Below are 16,728 nucleotides of genomic sequence, written 5' to 3'. Positions count from 1 at the left end.
CATGGGTGGAAAGACCATGTTCTAGGGATGTCGAAACGGCTTGTTGTCATGTCCAGAACTAGGGCATAAGCTGGGGAGAACCAATTTTAGGTTTCGTTACGGAAGTCGTTATTTTACGTTATTTTACGACTCCTTGATCGAAATTGGCAACATGTGATACGATATTTTATTGAAAATTAGTGCAGTCGATGTGAATTTGTTCTTGTGTTTGGATGATTTGTAGATCATGGTTGCCCTTTGCCGAGCGTTCATTTCCTATTGATGGTGATTAGAGATGGCACAGATTGATTTGTTGTAAAATTTGACCAAAACACCCCCAAATATGGATCTTTCGTATGAGAGGATTTCATTTATTGGGACACTATCTCATCAACACCAGCGGAAGAGAGCTAGCACGAGCGAAGCAAAGGACACCGGAAAACGGCAGAGTGATAGCGATCATAAGCTGATCTTAGCAAACGAGCGATATGGAAGATGTTGTAAATAATAGCGCAGTAGTGTATTTGTCATTTGCTGCAGAGTGGAAAAGTACAATTCAAATTCAAATCAATTCAAAAACTTCAATAGTGCGGTCCACCAGCCTTAGCTTTCAGACTCACTGTCCGATTCACAGTCGGACTTACAGTCCAATCCACTGTCGAAACTGCCTTCACCCTCATCATGGCATTGTGTGCATGCGCGCGCGCACGCACACTCGTACACACACCGCACAACACATGGCATTGTGCGCGCTCGCACACACACATACACAAACCCCACACGCACGCACACACACCGCACAACACATGGCATTGTGTGTGCGCGTCCGCGCGCGCGCGCGCGCACACACTCACACACCACATAGCACGCTAGAGATCAGCAAGAACCTGCTGCGACCGTGGTTGAGATGGCGCTGTAGAAGACACCGCAGCCGCCACTGGTTACCTCGCACCCGAGGTTGTAGTCAAAGCCGTACTAGCCGACACATCTGTACTGGAGGCTGATGTAGTACCCAAAGATGAAACTGATCCACTGGTGTTCACCTGACGCGGCGGCGTAGCGGATCCTTTGAAGCCGAAATGAGTGGGCAACACGACATAAGCGGGGACAAGCCCAGCGGATATCGCAGCGGGCCTATCGTAACTCCTGGCAGTGAGCCTATCGTAATTCCTGGTAGTGGGCCCGTCGTAACTCCTGGCATTGGGCCCGTTCTCTTGCCGGACACTGGGGTGCGGAGTGGACGTGGATGCGGGCAGGAAATCTGCGGCGACCGGCTGGACTGGGATGGTTGGGGTCGGGCCAGGTGCGTTACTAGTATGACTGTTCGGCAATGACTGGGTATTACCGGCCATCGGACCGTTTCCAGACGACACACAAGTGGTTGCTCCGTGAAGAGTGCGCCTGTATACCCATGCCACTTACCATACATGTCAATTGCTGAAGGAAACACACAGTTCAAACACAAAACGTAAATGAAACACGCCAATGAAATTCGATCCTTAAACAAGTCAAGTTCGCATGTCCGCGTTATCACGGGCTATACAATTGTGTTTAGAAAACAACCAGTTTATAATTCTGTCTCTTCTTGCATAAAGTCAGCCTAGAATACTGACGTCAGCTTTGGACATTACTCTGACTCGGACCACAAGCCCTGATTTATTCTGACCTACATGTGTATCGTGTGAAGTAGCGCGAGAGCCAAGCTGGTCATAATAATACGTGTAACAGCCACGAACGTAATTCAACCAAAGAAGACTACCACATTACATGAGCATGAACACTTGCATTCCATTTAATACATTCCTATGTTGTAGATGTCAGGCACTGTAGTGTTCACGTCTACATACACTTTGTGGCATTCCTTGGCCACCCAGACATTCATGATAGTAGCGCATCGTGAAATGAACTTAGCGGCTTTTAGTTGCTGTGCATGAGTCTGGACTCATGATCTGGTGTGTACATGCGATCATGTGATCTTGTAGTTGAGCGTATGTGTTATTTGGATTCCCTTGGTCATGACCAAACAATAAAACATGATCAAATTATTTCTACACATTCAACAATGCCAAGAACTCACCTGGTCCCCAAGTAGCTCATTATCTTCTTTTTCAGCATGAAAGTTGGATACTAAGGCGGAGTGTGATGGTCGGCCAAGCTGGTGCCGTTTGCAGTTATTGTACTTATCCGTGAGAAGCTTCATGGGCAAGGCCCTTGCAGACTTCAACTCGGACTGTATATACAGCACCAGGCTGTCAAATGTTTCGTAGGCCGACGGCTGGTCACTCCCTTTGCCACTTCGTTGCCGGTGTATAGTGGCCAGGTGGGTGAAGGCACTGTAGCATGCTCCGACGTTGATAGTGGATTTCCGCTGCAACGCAATCTGGGCCATTCTGGAGCGAAAGTCAAAATTCTTGCGTTGTTCTCCAACTCTGCTAGATGCACATGTCATGAGGCACAAGTCTGCAGATGTGGATTCAATCATTGTACATCTCTCCTTGTTCTACGCTTTGCTGGTACATGGTGTCCCATCATCACATACATGTATCTCCTCCAATTCAGAATGGCTTGAAAAGTCATGGCCACGTCCAAGTGGCAGCCGACCCAGCAACGTTTTGTTAGTGTATGTACTATAGCACTTGCGGTGGTACCATCCGCGGACGCTCTCCTCGGTGCAGTGGCTCTCGCACAAGAAGGTATAGCTCGTCCTGCCTGCATTTAGCAGCTTCAAACAAAGTTTCCCAACTCTGCAAAGTAAATCGGGTTTGCTTTTCCTGCGATGCATTGAACGCAATGGCACAAGCAAAATTCCCGCGATACAACGCCATTCCCAGGACGAGGCCTAAGAAGCTCCACGGCCTCTTCCTCCATCATGTCAAAAGGTGTCTACCATGCTGTGAGCGGTGGGCAGGAGGCACTCAAACAGCGCGAAACGCAACTACTATGCAACTACCAAACGAAAAATGCAATTCTACATTTCAAAGAGTATCCTGTCGGTGTCGTCGTCATCTTCAAAAATTTGAAAAAGGCGCTCCTTTCCGTGAACTGTGCACCCCCAGATGGTGCGCAGTATCGCCGACGAGAGCGGAGAAATTGGCTTCTCCTGAGCTTCTGCCCTAACTCTGAAGATGACAACAAGCGGAATCCAGGTCAGGTATACATACTTTAGGCCGTAGTGAAGAACCCAGGTTGTCTGCTTGAGACTGAAACGGAATTTTTTTTTGAAGTTTGGGCCGCTGGACTAGCTGTAGTTCATTGCGGTGGTACACTAAATCCGACCTGGCAAAAGCAGATCAGCGTTCACTGCGCGCATCAAGGTTTACAGTGACCGGTATGCACAGCCGTCGAGAGCAGAGAGCCCTACGCGCACATAGGGTTCCCTGCTCGAGATGTAATAGTCACAGAGTTGCATTTCACTTGCCACCGACAAGTCAGTACTAGTAACTCACTGCACGTGTCTGGTGAATGCACCAAACAAATCAAGCACACACACATATACACACACATACATGCACACACACACACACACACAAGTACACCAAAGCCAGTAGGTCAAGGCAATAGACTCAATGCAGCAATTAAATACGAGACACACAAATCAGCCAGCTGAATACACAAAACTGGATGGAGAACAGGTAGCTGGAATGCTGGGTAGCGATGCGGAAAATAATCCAATCAGCGACAATGACATTTTGTGAGTTTAAAAATAGAAGCAGATTTTACAAGACTTACAGATTTTCACCATGAACACACACCAGCATGCCAGCATGCAAGCCCAATACACAAACACGCACGCACACAGGCCTGCTATACGCCGAGGAATTCTACGACTTCATCAATTTCGCGACGCTTGGCCTCCTGATGTGCCCAGCGGTCCTCGGCCAGCTTTTCCGAGACGTTCCAGCGTTCATGGAATATGCGCTGCTCGCAGCCTTTCGCCTTGCACTTCTTACCACCTTTGAAGGGCGGTGTTTTCATGTAGTCATCTAGGCACTTACGGTGGTACAGGTGATTGCACAGGATACGCTCGATATGCTGCGCATCTTCCAGGTCCTCTACGATCCGTGCAGGGTCGTCGGGAAAGCAGCGTGCCTTGCACAGCGGGCAACATGTCATCGGATAGACGCGGGCGCACTCCATCACCAGGAACGTGGCCACGCGTCGCAGCGACGGAGCAGGCGTGAACGGCGGTGCACGCGGCTTTGGCCGGAGCGGTGGCTGTACACACTGGCGTGCCAGCTCCTCAGACTGCCCCGCCATGTACACCTGAAACTCACTCGGCAGACTGCTGGTCTTCAGCTCCATCTTCACCGGATCGGCTGGATAGTTGTCCGGGACGATGAGCTTGAACTGTGTGGCATAGTTACCCTCCACAACTCTCATTACTATCGTGCCAGCCTTTCTGTTGACTTTTATCTCGTCAGAGGGTCTGACTAGGTCTTTGCGGATATGGGAGAGTTCATCAGAGCATGCCATCAGTGGGTTTTCATCCATGAACGCTCTTACAAACTTCACTACTGGTAGCAGTTGCTTCTGGCCTAGGAGCTTCTTTGTCTCCGCGTCGCAGGCGCTCACTAGGCCATCTAAAAACTTCGTGGGAATAGTTTTGCTCTTCAGCTCCACCACGATTCGGCCAGCTGGATAATCGGCAGGGAATTGCGCCTGCACGACCAGGGTTTTGAAATCGGTTCTCCGCAGTCGAACTTGCACAGAACTGCGTACACAGCACACCACCTCGCTCCCTGGGACGTGCTCGGCAACATCCTTCCTAAACCTGGATAGTTCTTCTTCTATAATAGACATTTCACGAATGCTCGTCTGATGCAATGCACAACATTCAATACGTTTTGTCGACTAGATTTCAGTCTCCAGAAACGGAAAAATAGATCGCATGCACAAATAACTTATCCATTCAGTGCACCTGAAGACAGAATTTCTTTTAGTTTATCCACCCTCCACATTCAACAGCTACTTTCTCAAGGCAATGATGTCCAGAAAGTGAACATCTACTTGACAATGAACAACCATGAATGTCTGAAACTCAACGATTTCGAACAACAATGCAAGAACATAACTTGAATTATTTCGTCAAAAATTTCACATGGTTGGCATAACAACTCGGTGATCGTGTGAGTAGCCCTGGCAAAATGCGTGAATGTGTGGCGCCTTTTGGACTACAATTTCACTCTGCAATGTGTAGAAATGAGGATGGCAAGACATGAGCTCACATCACCTGAGCCCAAACTCCGTTGTCCGACCAAGTCCAAGGATAACGAGAAGCAGCATATGGCCGAATACTCAGGACCTGCGATGAACCAAGAACTGAGCCGGATATCGAGCTAGGTCACAGTGCAGAACTGGCCTCGTAATAACCAATATATTATTATTATTGCTTCGGTAACATCGATAGCTAGGAAGCGACATAGCAAGAGAAAACTGATTTCAACAGAGCGAGCAAGCTTTGCAGTCCAGGGCCGACCGTGAGTTCCTGAGTTGAACTAAAAGTGTAAGTTTCAGCGAGTCACAGTCATCGTAGACTAGTACCAGCAGTGAGATCGCACCAGGCCAGGGCCTGCAATCGATGCCCGCTACTTCTAGACTAAGCCGGCCAGATGGTATGCTCTGCTTCGACGACTGATCTCGGGAAAGTAGTAAGAGTTCTTGTGAACGACACCAGCAGTGGTGCAGCGACTGTGTGCTAGTCCCGGGATACCTTTACATAGAAACACAGTGCAGTGTGCTTGGATATCCCTCACAGTTACACAGAGTCGCAGTGCATAGCGCCAATAGACTTGTTGTGCAGTAGCTGGCGGCCTGCGCATAGTCCCCATACATGCAGCCAGAAGAACTGAGTCGGAAGGCTACAAAAGGTGACACTGGTTGTACACAGCCACCACTACTGCTGCTTCTGCAACTAGCACCACCAGCGAGTGGATCACGACTGCTGCTGCTATACTGATAGTTGCTAGCTGAAGAGATCATCTCCGCCCAGAACACGCCCACCTGGCCTGCTTGAACCATGCCTAGCAGAATCCAGCTGAAGATCGTCCTGCTGGGGCAGATGAACTGTGGCAAGACATGCCTGGTGACGCGCTACATCAGTGGATCGTTCAGCACCAGAGAGCAGTCAGTAAGGCATACATGTACATCCGAATCCACGGAATCCCATTCTGCCCACTGTTTCCGAAGTAAAATGCGGAATTTTTAAATTAAATTCAATCACCAGAAATTACGCATTCGTCGTATGCTTTTTTTTAACCCCACGTGCCCTGACTGAACGCCTTTGGTGCAGAGGAAGCTGTCCCGATATAGCAAGATTTTGCTTGTTCAGGGATGCACATTTGATCCACAGCACTTTGGTGCATGAAACTCGATTTGTCTGATCAATACACACACGGGACTCCGCTTGGTACATGGTCCGGCAAACATAAGTGTTACTGTATTGCCACGGATTTGTACAAATAATTGTGTACGTGAACCCTTTTCTACGGTTTTGTCGCGTGGATCGTACATGTAAGTAAGGACTTCAGGAGACATACCGGGTTGTTCTGTTTACATGGCCGGCGTACTAGTAATCCGCTCATTCTGGATTCGAGAATTTTAAAAGCTTGGTCAAGAATGTGTAATCAAACGTGTCAACTATGGACAATAAGCTGTAGAAGTAAAGGGCTTTCTCTGGCATACCATATTACTTCAGTACATGCACATGTAGTCAGAACTTCTTTATAATTGATCTGACACCTTTGTGTTGCCCTCCTCCTCTCTCACTTGCCCCCCCCCCCCCCCCCCCCCGTCTTTTCTCTACCTCCCCGTCTCTTATGTAGACGATAGGAGCAGCGTTCTGCCAAAGGGACATTTTACTGTCCAACGGTCAAACAGTCGTTGTAGGAATCTGGGTAAGTAGTGTACCAAAAGTAAAAAGAAACTCTTCACATACAGTACGAAGGATTAGCAAGACGAAATTCGCGTTCGCGTTCGCACTCCAAGGAAAGTCGAACTCAGTGACGGAATTCGCGTTATGAGGATTAGCAAACAGAATTCGCACATGCATGACGTTGACACGACGTACATTGACTTTGTGTACAGACAGTACAGAGTGGTAAATTTATGACTGCCCTGACACGAATCCGCGATTCGTGTTCCGACTACTTTTCCGAACAAAAGATGCGGAACTGAAAATTTTTTGCGAACGTGAATTTCGTCTTGCTAATCCTCCGTAGTAAATGCTGTGGTGTGTGTGTTAATGTGATGTGTGTTAATGTGATGTGTGTTGATGTCATGTGAGTTGAATATTATCATGTACATGTAGCTGCCATACCGTTTCTGAATGCAACAAAAAGAAGACCGTGGGTTCTTGCTACTATTGTATGCATGTACAGTACTAGGGGGGGGGGGGGGGGGGCTTTCTGAAGGAAGACCCTCTCAGCCCCCCCCCCCCCCCCGACCCATTCAAGTCTCTGTTCTGTTACATACATATACCGGTACATTGATGAAGCACATTGATGCCACTGAGCTGGTTGTTTTCCAATTTTCTACATGTATACGAACATGCAGGATACGGCGGGCGCAGAACAGTTCCAAGCCATGAGCTCACAGTACTATCGTGGTGCGGGCGCTGCTATCATCTGCTACGGTCAGTCTCGAGAAATGCCGGGCTCGTTTATCAATCATTTAGTGGCCTGTGGTCATGATCCCTTCTGCACTATCATGTGACAACTGTTAATCTGCCTAGTGTGCCAGAGGTCACATCACAACTGGTGACCGAGTGACTTTTCCCTCTTATGTAAAACATATCGTGTGTGTGTGTGTGTGTGTGTGTGTGTGTGTGTGTGTGTGTGTGTGTGTGTGTGTGTGTGTGTGTGTGTGTGCACATGCATATGTACATGTATGTGCATGTGTGTGATTTGAATGGTGCAGACATTACACAGGAAGCAAGTTTTGCGAAGGCAAAGTGGTGGGTTGACCAGTTGAAAGAAAACGAGCCGGTAGGTTGCAAACTCTTGTTTTCCTTTGTTCTATGCTGGCCACCATCACCACTGATTCACTGCAACTGGTCATGGTGCTGGCTTGGATATACATGACTTATCTTCTGCACTAAGGATCATCCACAAAATAATACCAATAATAATAGTACCGATGAAGCAATTCCACCTCAAGCAATTCTACCTCCACCACATGCGCTCTCTGTACCCTTTGAGTACAATAATACTGCCTGATGATTGCGCGAGCATGAAAGTTGAAGTAGCAGCAAACAAGCCTTGATTGTCCTTGTTGTTCCGTTGTGTAATACCGATCATATTACCACTATGTTGTTTCGGTTGGTTTGGAAGGGAGGGGTATATGCCCATTGCCACGGCAAGGGGGTTGTGAGACATCAGTAGTATATGAAGCTAGGTGTACTGTGACTAACAAGCTGCTGTTGATCGCGTTTCAAGAAGATATGCCACTTCACTTAGTTACAAAATGCTGATCCCCTGTATAAATGTGTGCATGATTGGTTCGAAAGGGGGTGGGGGAGGAAGGGAGACGGCGGGAAGGGGTCTGGTGAGAAATGAACAAATATAATAGCAGTTAGGTTCACTTCCGTTAGATAGTGACAGGACCGGATGACACCTTGATTTGTTCTCTCTGCATGTCGCATATCCTGTGTTTAGGATTGTCAGATCTACCTGGCTGGTAACAAGCTGGATCTGGTCAAGGATCAGGGACACCCGCGGGCTATAGATCGGCACGATGTCCTTGATTACTGCAACAGTACGTCGTCTGCTTAATCCACACATTGTGTTGGCTTTTGACTGGCAATGTATAATTATGTACCTTGCTTGCCAACCTACATATACGTATTGGGAGCTGTGTCCTTCACAGTCACTGAGGTTATCTGCCTTCAAATGTTTGTCACTATTGTAGCTGCCGGCGCACATCACAGCATGATAATGCCATACTGGTATGCAGTCCTTGTCTAGTTCACATTGCGGGTTCCTCTATTTCTGGTTCTCCAAGCCCAGCATGCTCATGAGGCAAATGGAGGATGGGGCGAACCGTGATGGTAAATGAAAGGTAGCATCTCTCGTTCGATGTGCTCGGCTTGAAACCAATGGGGTAATGGAGTTGGAGTAGAGGAAATCATGCGCTAATGTTCATTTATTTCTGTGAGGGAAAGGTGTAAATGGGAATACGGGATATGTTCATCAACTTCATTCCCATATTGCTGTCACTTTTCTGGGTCTGCATCAAATTGCCAGCAACGCTTTGAATAATATCTGCTTTGTGCAGCTGTGTGTGGTTGGTGATGGGTGTATTGCCCAGGTCTGCAGATAAAGACAGTCCTGGCATGTATTGTACACAGCAGTGTCACATGATGCTTCGCTTCAACACTATTCAGACGTATATGCTGAAGTCGCTTTACAGGTAGAAATCGACAGGGCGCGAAATTAGAATGATAGGGAACAGGTGTCAATAGTGCTTTATGCTGGTACTCTGTGTTGTCTCTTGTGCATCCTGCACAGCGGTCGACGGGGAATTCCTGGAGACATCATCAAAGACGGGCGAAAACATAGGTATGTGCCTCCCTGCTCTGGGCACCTGAACTACAGTGAAACCTCGTTAAGAAGAACACTGATAAAACAAACTTTCGCTTTAGAATAAATAGTATCCATGGTAACTCTATTGGATAAAACACTGTGTATTCATTGGGTATAAAATATGGATAAGAAGAACTCCCGTTATTGCAAACAAATACCACCGGTCCCTTGGTGTTCGTCCTAAAGAGGTTTGACTGTACATGGAATACGGGTGTCATGTACTCAGCCTGGAGGACATGGAGTTTAGTGTGGTCATCGCATGTGTCAGCTGGATACGAGCAAGTGCTGAATTTCGTTTGGTGAAGCAAGCAACCGAAAGCTTGCTCCTAACATGTACTTGTAAGGTTGAGTGCCACAATACTACTACTACAATCATACCGGCTCGGTTATCCGGACACCAAAGCTACGGGCACTTCGGTCTACCGGGCACCTTTTGGACGAGTTTCAGTGGAAAGAGTATTGCTCTCTTGTCACTTTCTGTGGAAATAGTGACGTCACATGCCATATCTATGGCCTCAAGTTCCCCATCAAAATGTATGTGGTTCGGAGTTACACGGGACATTTCAAAGTTGCGGGGGGCAGTGCCCAGTCGTGGACCATTGCCTGGATAAGCGAGGGCAGTGCCCAGTCGTGGACCATTGCCTGGATAAGCGAGGGCAGTGCCCAGTCGTGGACCATTGCCTGGATAAGCGAGGGCAGTGCCCAGTCGTGGACCATTGCCTGGATAAGCGAGGGCAGTGCCCAGTCGTGGACCATTGCCTGGATAAGCGAGGGCAGTGCCCAGTCGTGGACCATTGCCTGGATAAGCGAGGGCAGTGCCCAGTCGTGGACCATTGCCTGGATAAGCGAGGGCAGTGCCCAGTCGTGGACCATTGCCTGGATAAGCGAGGGCAGTGCCCAGTCGTGGACCATTGCCTGGATAAGCGAGGGCAGTGCCCAGTCGTGGACCATTGCCTGGATAAGCGAGGGCAGTGCCCAGTCGTGGACCATTGCCTGGATAAGCGAGGGCAGTGCCCAGTCGTGGACCATTGCCTGGATAAGCGAGGGCAGTGCCCAGTCGTGGACCATTGCCTGGATAAGCGAGGGCAGTGCCCAGTCGTGGACCATTGCCTGGATAAGCGAGGGCAGTGCCCAGTCGTGGACCATTGCCTGGATAAGCGAGGGCAGTGCCCAGTCGTGGACCATTGCCTGGATAAGCGAGGGCAGTGCCCAGTCGTGGACCATTGCCTGGATAAGCGAGGGCAGTGCCCAGTCGTGGACCATTGCCTGGATAAGCGAGGGCAGTGCCCAGTCGTGGACCATTGCCTGGATAAGCGAGGGCAGTGCCCAGTCGTGGACCATTGCCTGGATAAGCGAGGGCAGTGCCCAGTCGTGGACCATTGCCTGGATAAGCGAGGGCAGTGCCCAGTCGTGGACCATTGCCTGGATAAGCGAGGGCAGTGCCCAGTCGTGGACCATTGCCTGGATAAGCGAGGGCAGTGCCCAGTCGTGGACCATTGCCTGGATAAGCGAGGGCAGTGCCCAGTCGTGGACCATTGCCTGGATAAGCGAGGGCAGTGCCCAGTCGTGGACCATTGCCTGGATAAGCGAGGGCAGTGCCCAGTCGTGGACCATTGCCTGGATAAGCGAGGGCAGTGCCCAGTCGTGGACCATTGCCTGGATAAGCGAGGGCAGTGCCCAGTCGTGGACCATTGCCTGGATAAGCGAGGGCAGTGCCCAGTCGTGGACCATTGCCTGGATAAGCGAGGTCACAGTATGAGTAGTGTACTAATACCAAAGTAAACTGTCGCGGATAAAAGCCGTAGGGCTTATAAGCACATAAGCCGGTTTCTGCATCAGGCTTTAATGCGAACCAGGCTTGTATGCAAACCATGCTTATATGCACTACTGATATTTTTTGCCAGGCTTGTATTCACGTTTACTATGCACTGTACATAGTGCATGCACTCTTGACCTACACGATCCGCGCTTGCACAGAAGCCAGGCTTCTACTTGTACGCGCGACAGGCTTATATGCATTTGACCCGTTTGATTTTCAGGCTTCTATCCGCGATGTGCTTGTATGCAAACCCGGCTTTTATCCGCCACTTTACGGTATGTGTTACGGTTAGGAGGGTGGTGTCTTTACAGATTATGATATCAATGCTCTTTTGTTGATGCTTCCTCAGAGGAGCTTTTCCAACTCATCGCCAAGGACTACAACCGTGCGCGGCCAAAACTGGAAGAAATCAAGTTGAAAGGTAAGGGAAATCAGTCACAAGCAAAATGCCAACTTCCTATCATCCACACTCCGTGATTTTCAGTACAGCTGCGTATATTTCTAGGGCTCAAACGGTCACTGTTTTACCCCTAACGGGTAACTGCTAAGCTAACGGTCGGTTTAACAGTTATAACCTATAAGCCACGGCAATCCTGCAGACTCTTTTTTAACCGTATATTTGACTATGCTCATTCAAAAAAAATGTACCCTATTCAGTACAACACACACATGTACATTCTCTTGCATGCTCATTCATACATACTCTCACACCAAGAGACCAGATATGACTGAGTTGACAGCCTACGCGTGCGACAGCCTGCGAAAGTGCATACTTTGCAACGACCTGATACTTGAAAAATTGACTGAAAAGTTACTGCGTAACCGTTATCTTTATCGGTTAACCGTTAATTCTTCATAACCGGTCTGCAACCGGTTAATCGGACTAACCGTTTGAGCCCTATATATTTCCAAGCGATTTCTTGGAGATAAAACTGTAATGAGACCCAGGAATAAAATACGCTTCGGCCGGCTTTACAATCAACATCTCAAAATTGCCACCAGCAAGATGTCCATGGGAATCATCGCTTTACTCTTCTGCCTGTATCAACCTGAAGAAAAGGCAATGAAAGTGCTAGTGTAAATTTGAAATGCTGATGGTAAAGAGCCTGAAGCTTATTTATTTCCCAGTCTCATGTATAATCATTAAAAGAAGAATTTAAAACATACTCGCATTTCCGTTTTGCATTCAGTAGCGATACCGTAGCCGACTTTTAAAAGGGTGTTTGTCTCTATGGAGTATTGCGCCGGAAGAGTAAAATATGACCTGTGCACATATCAAAATGTTGCAATATTTGTAACCTGGAAATTGTGGGCACAAGTTATGCGATCGATTCCACCAACTAAACCAGATTTTGAACAGTCAGACGTGCACCTTCCCCTCTTATTAGCACTAATATCCATGAACCTTCCAAGTTGGAAGGCCGTTGGTTAGCGCTATCGAGCAGTGCTCAAGCTGACTTTCATGCCGTGGAATGTATCAGTACTCCTTGTCAGTTTTGTGCTAGATTGTGCACGTCTGACTGTTCAGAATCTGGTTTAGTTGGTGGAATCTGTTGTGACAACTGGATTTAGGCTCCAGTCATTTCGATGGCGTGGGTTCGAATTCCACCGCTGCCACCATGTTGTGTTGTCAAGAAGAACCCTTTATTTCTCATCAACATCCGTGGATAAAGAAGCACATAAAAGGTGTATGCGTGCGTGCATAGCGAGGGCACGTGCGTACGGGATACGTGCACAGTGCAGACTACTGTACTACTACAATAGAATCGATCGCATAACTTGTGCCCACAATTTCCATGTTACAAATGTTTTCCTTCGCTCACCATCTGAGTTCTTCTTGCAATATTTATTTCAAATTATAAACTAACTTTGTTACAGTAAAGCAAGCTGCATTTTAGTTTTTTTAAGGATAAGGCCACACTTTGTTTTTTCTATGTTTCTCGTCGGCAAATTTTAACAAAAGGTACGCGGGCGGGCGGAAAAAAAACAAAAGCCAAGGAAAAAACAAGAACAATTTCTACTGAAAACTGTATACATTTTACAATGTACATGTATATGCGTGATTGATACAAGACACTGCGTATACCATGTATACAGTACTACATTGTACAATCATGTACATGTAGTCCCATACATGATTGCACTACATTATCACATCAGCCCACGAATATCAGGCAAACTGCAACAATGTCCATGAGAGCATAAAGTTTGATTACGAGATGGCGAAGAGAACATACATTTATCTGCTATCGCATCAACACACGTCTCCCACTCGTCATTAATTTTTGGTTTTGTTACTTCTAGGGGTCAAACGGTTGTACCGGGTACCCGGGTACCCGCCCGTTAATCTCAGGTACCGTTAGTAAAAGGGTACCCGTTTGTAAAAAAAAAAAAAAAAAAAAAAAAAAAAAAAAAAAAAGTGATCCTGTCGTATTCCAAGACTCAAAATAGGAGTGCGGATACTCTTTTCCTTTTTCCTGTGCATTCCCGCTTTCGACTTTATCAGGCAGGAGCAGGCTGAAAGACAGACTTGACAGTTGTTCTCTTCACTCTAGTACAAGTAAAAATCCTCGTACTGGAGGTTTTTGATTGTGATGTGAGAAAATGCAAGACTTGAAACTCGTTCGAGGTGGCAGCTGAGTACTAGTAACTAGAAAGTTACGATGGTTCTCCGACATCGAACCTGCCACAGTACTTGATGAACTAGGTGACCAGTCGGAGTGTCACACACGGTGATGTCCGTAGGTGGGAGCTACATGTATGATACTCATGGTTGTAGTTTGTTCCTTCAATCGACGAGCTGAAAAGTAGTTCGAAATATTGCATACAAGATTACGGATTTGTGAAGATTCATTTCACGAGTTCAACAAGCTAGCACAAGCAGCTAGCTGGCCAGCAGCACATCACCTGTGTCAGGCACCCCAGCTAGCTATGGGTGCGAACATCTTCTGAATGCAACGCCTTGCATGGCTTGAATCACATCGATCTGCAGTTGATTTGCGTACATGTATCAAAATACATGTAGCTTGTAGGACCATCTACATGTATGATTGTAAGTTACTGCCTGTGAAGTTATGTACATGGGCAAATGCACGGATGACATTCATTTGGAACCTTCATTGCCATAATAATATTATGATTCACGAATCAATTGCGAATCATAATGACTTGTAGTATCAAAATACAACCTGAGAATATACAAATTTAAATCATGATTTATGTGAGAAATGCGCAAAAAAATAATATGGCTGCTAAAGGGTACCCGTTAACCCGCCCGTTAAGAAAATTACCCGTTCGTTAGTTAAAGGTACACCCGTTTGACCCCTAGTTACTTCAATGTTCTTGTGTCCGCTTATCAAACTCTTGTCTCCGCTTATCAAACTCTTGTCTCCATGCTGCTCATCTTTTTTTCTTGCCATGCGTATTGCTTGGATTTTCTGCATACGACATCGTTCCACAGACGCCAGTTGCCGCGGAACTCGTCCGACTTACTGTTCCTGGGACCCACGAGGCTCAGCTCAGCCAGTGAACGACTGAAAGCTTCGTCATGACAGCCTTCATCGCAGAGAACGGACGAGGAGCGCTCCTTTGCTGCATGCTGTGGTGCAAACGTTTATGATTATTGATTGACACATCTAGCTGCTGCAGCGTACATACATGTACATGTACGTGGTATGAACTTTTTTTTTCTTCCGAAAATTCTGAAAACCTACGCGGGCGATGACGAGAAACATAGAAAAAACAAAGTGTGGCCTAAGGGAAAATGAAAATGTTGCAGCTACTCAGCTGAAAAGCCTGAATCTCCTTTCTACAATGTATGTACGTGCAGTTCATTCTCTCATCGCTTTGATACTGTGTGCACGTATAGATAGCCGCAGCACAACAGATGGAGTGCTTCGCCTTGATCAACCAGACAGCCGCGGAGCATCAAGACGACAGGCGGGCGCAGCACAGGCACAGCAAGGCCAGCAGTCCGCGCAGGGGGACAGCGGCGGTGGCTGCGCCTGCTAGGACGCGTTTACACAACACACCATGCACTGAATTGCCAAGAAGCGGATATCTTCACTGAAGTGACGCGTGTTGGATTTGAATCCCGCAGCTATGGTGGATGGATGTGTTCCTCGGCTCACTGGATTCTGTCAGCACCGTATACATAGTGTATGAGGACTTGCAGAACCGAACAGCCAACCCGGTCACAGTCATGGTACCGATGCTCCATGGTATCTAGGTAGGTTTGAATTTCTCCGCTCAACAGACTATACATGTTTATGAATTGAGCTAGGTTGGAAAACTGTTCAAATTCCGGAGGTGCTGTAACGCCTGGCGAAATATTGGATGTGCACTGCAGTCCCCTGTGCTTCTTGACGGTAGGCCGGATTTCAAAATGATCACTTATGGGCAGGTCTCATGGGGGAGGGAAGAGGACTGCAGGAAAGTCCCCCTACAAGACACTCCAATACATTTCAGAGTATGATACATTCAGGAAACAGCTAGAAATGTCCTTCAAAGATTATTGTTCCCGTGAAGCATTGCTAGTCATTTCATCTTGCAGCATCGTCTATTTCTACAATATATTTTCTGACTATTACTCAAGTTCAAAGTACAGAGCCTGAATGAACTCTTCATCATAAGTACTCGTACATGTATATCATTCGTTCTCTCCAATGGATATGAAAGGGATCTGTTATTTTGAAAAGAACTCTATTTTTACTGCCTTCAGTGTTCACGTACATTCATTCGCAGTCTCAGTGATTAGCAATCCTGGTTTCCAAACATTTTGATTCCGTGATACACCCAAGAGGGTTCTTTAGGCCGGTCTCACTCAGTCAGCCGGAGACTCCGAGACGAACGACTTGAAAGTTGTGCAATGGCACTATACAGCACTAGAGCCACAAATATGACGATACCAGCACATCAGTCACCCTGGTTGGTCAACAAACTAAGGGACGAGAACCACGAGTAGTTGAGAATTTTGCGTGTGCCAGCTGCGACCTAGTACACATACATGTACACATACTTCCGGATTATCGGTGCATTTGCAAGACTAGTGCAGACCCTCACACATTAACACAAGGAAGTTATGCAATAGCATCAGTGCTAGTACTATCTTGATTCAGTAGTACATGTATCAATGCAACGTATGAAATATAGCCCGAACATGGCGTACCGTAGTCGTCCCTTGCCCTCCCCCCCCCCCCCCCCCCCCCCATACACACACACGATGTAGGTGGGCAAGCGAAATCCATACTTGGCTGTACCTGCATTTGTACATGTACATGTACTTATTAACTGAGTACTGAAGTGCAAACATACATCATCAATTTGCATGCCTTGATTGAAACTGCCAAGTAC

General features: G+C 47.3%; 2 protein-coding genes and 1 long non-coding RNA gene across 3 annotated transcripts; 1 reads left to right on the top strand and 2 right to left on the bottom strand.

The window, feature by feature from the left end:
• Positions 1-429: 429 nt before the first annotated feature.
• LOC135805651 (uncharacterized) lies at positions 430-3,222 on the bottom strand. Its single transcript, XR_010551163.1, has 2 exons — positions 2,057-3,222; positions 430-1,416 (listed from the first exon to the last, which is right to left on the bottom strand). It is a non-coding gene; the product is annotated as an uncharacterized LOC135805651 (long non-coding RNA).
• Positions 3,223-3,524: 302 nt separating this feature from the next.
• LOC135805649 (uncharacterized) lies at positions 3,525-5,219 on the bottom strand. The gene has a single exon (XM_065319722.1). It carries the CDS (start codon positions 4,777-4,779, stop codon positions 3,784-3,786), a length of 996 nt encoding a protein of 331 aa, XP_065175794.1. The 5' UTR covers positions 4,780-5,219; the 3' UTR covers positions 3,525-3,783.
• Positions 5,220-5,275: 56 nt separating this feature from the next.
• On the top strand, positions 5,276-16,157 carry LOC135805650 (ras-related protein Rab-24-like). The gene is made up of 8 exons (XM_065319723.1): positions 5,276-6,106; positions 6,801-6,872; positions 7,531-7,609; positions 7,894-7,961; positions 8,631-8,730; positions 9,483-9,533; positions 11,726-11,797; positions 15,245-16,157. The coding sequence occupies exons 1-8, from the start codon at positions 5,996-5,998 to the stop codon at positions 15,385-15,387; spliced, it is 696 nt and encodes a 231-aa protein (XP_065175795.1). The 5' UTR covers positions 5,276-5,995; the 3' UTR covers positions 15,388-16,157.
• The last annotated feature ends 571 nt before the right edge of the window (positions 16,158-16,728 follow it).

This window comes from Sycon ciliatum, chromosome 1 (assembly GCF_964019385.1).
Source record: "Sycon ciliatum chromosome 1, ocSycCili1.1, whole genome shotgun sequence".
Lineage (NCBI taxonomy): Eukaryota > Metazoa > Porifera > Calcarea > Leucosolenida > Sycettidae > Sycon > Sycon ciliatum.
Note: the sequence above shows the minus strand (reverse complement) of the source record. Positions and strands in the feature narration are given on the sequence as shown.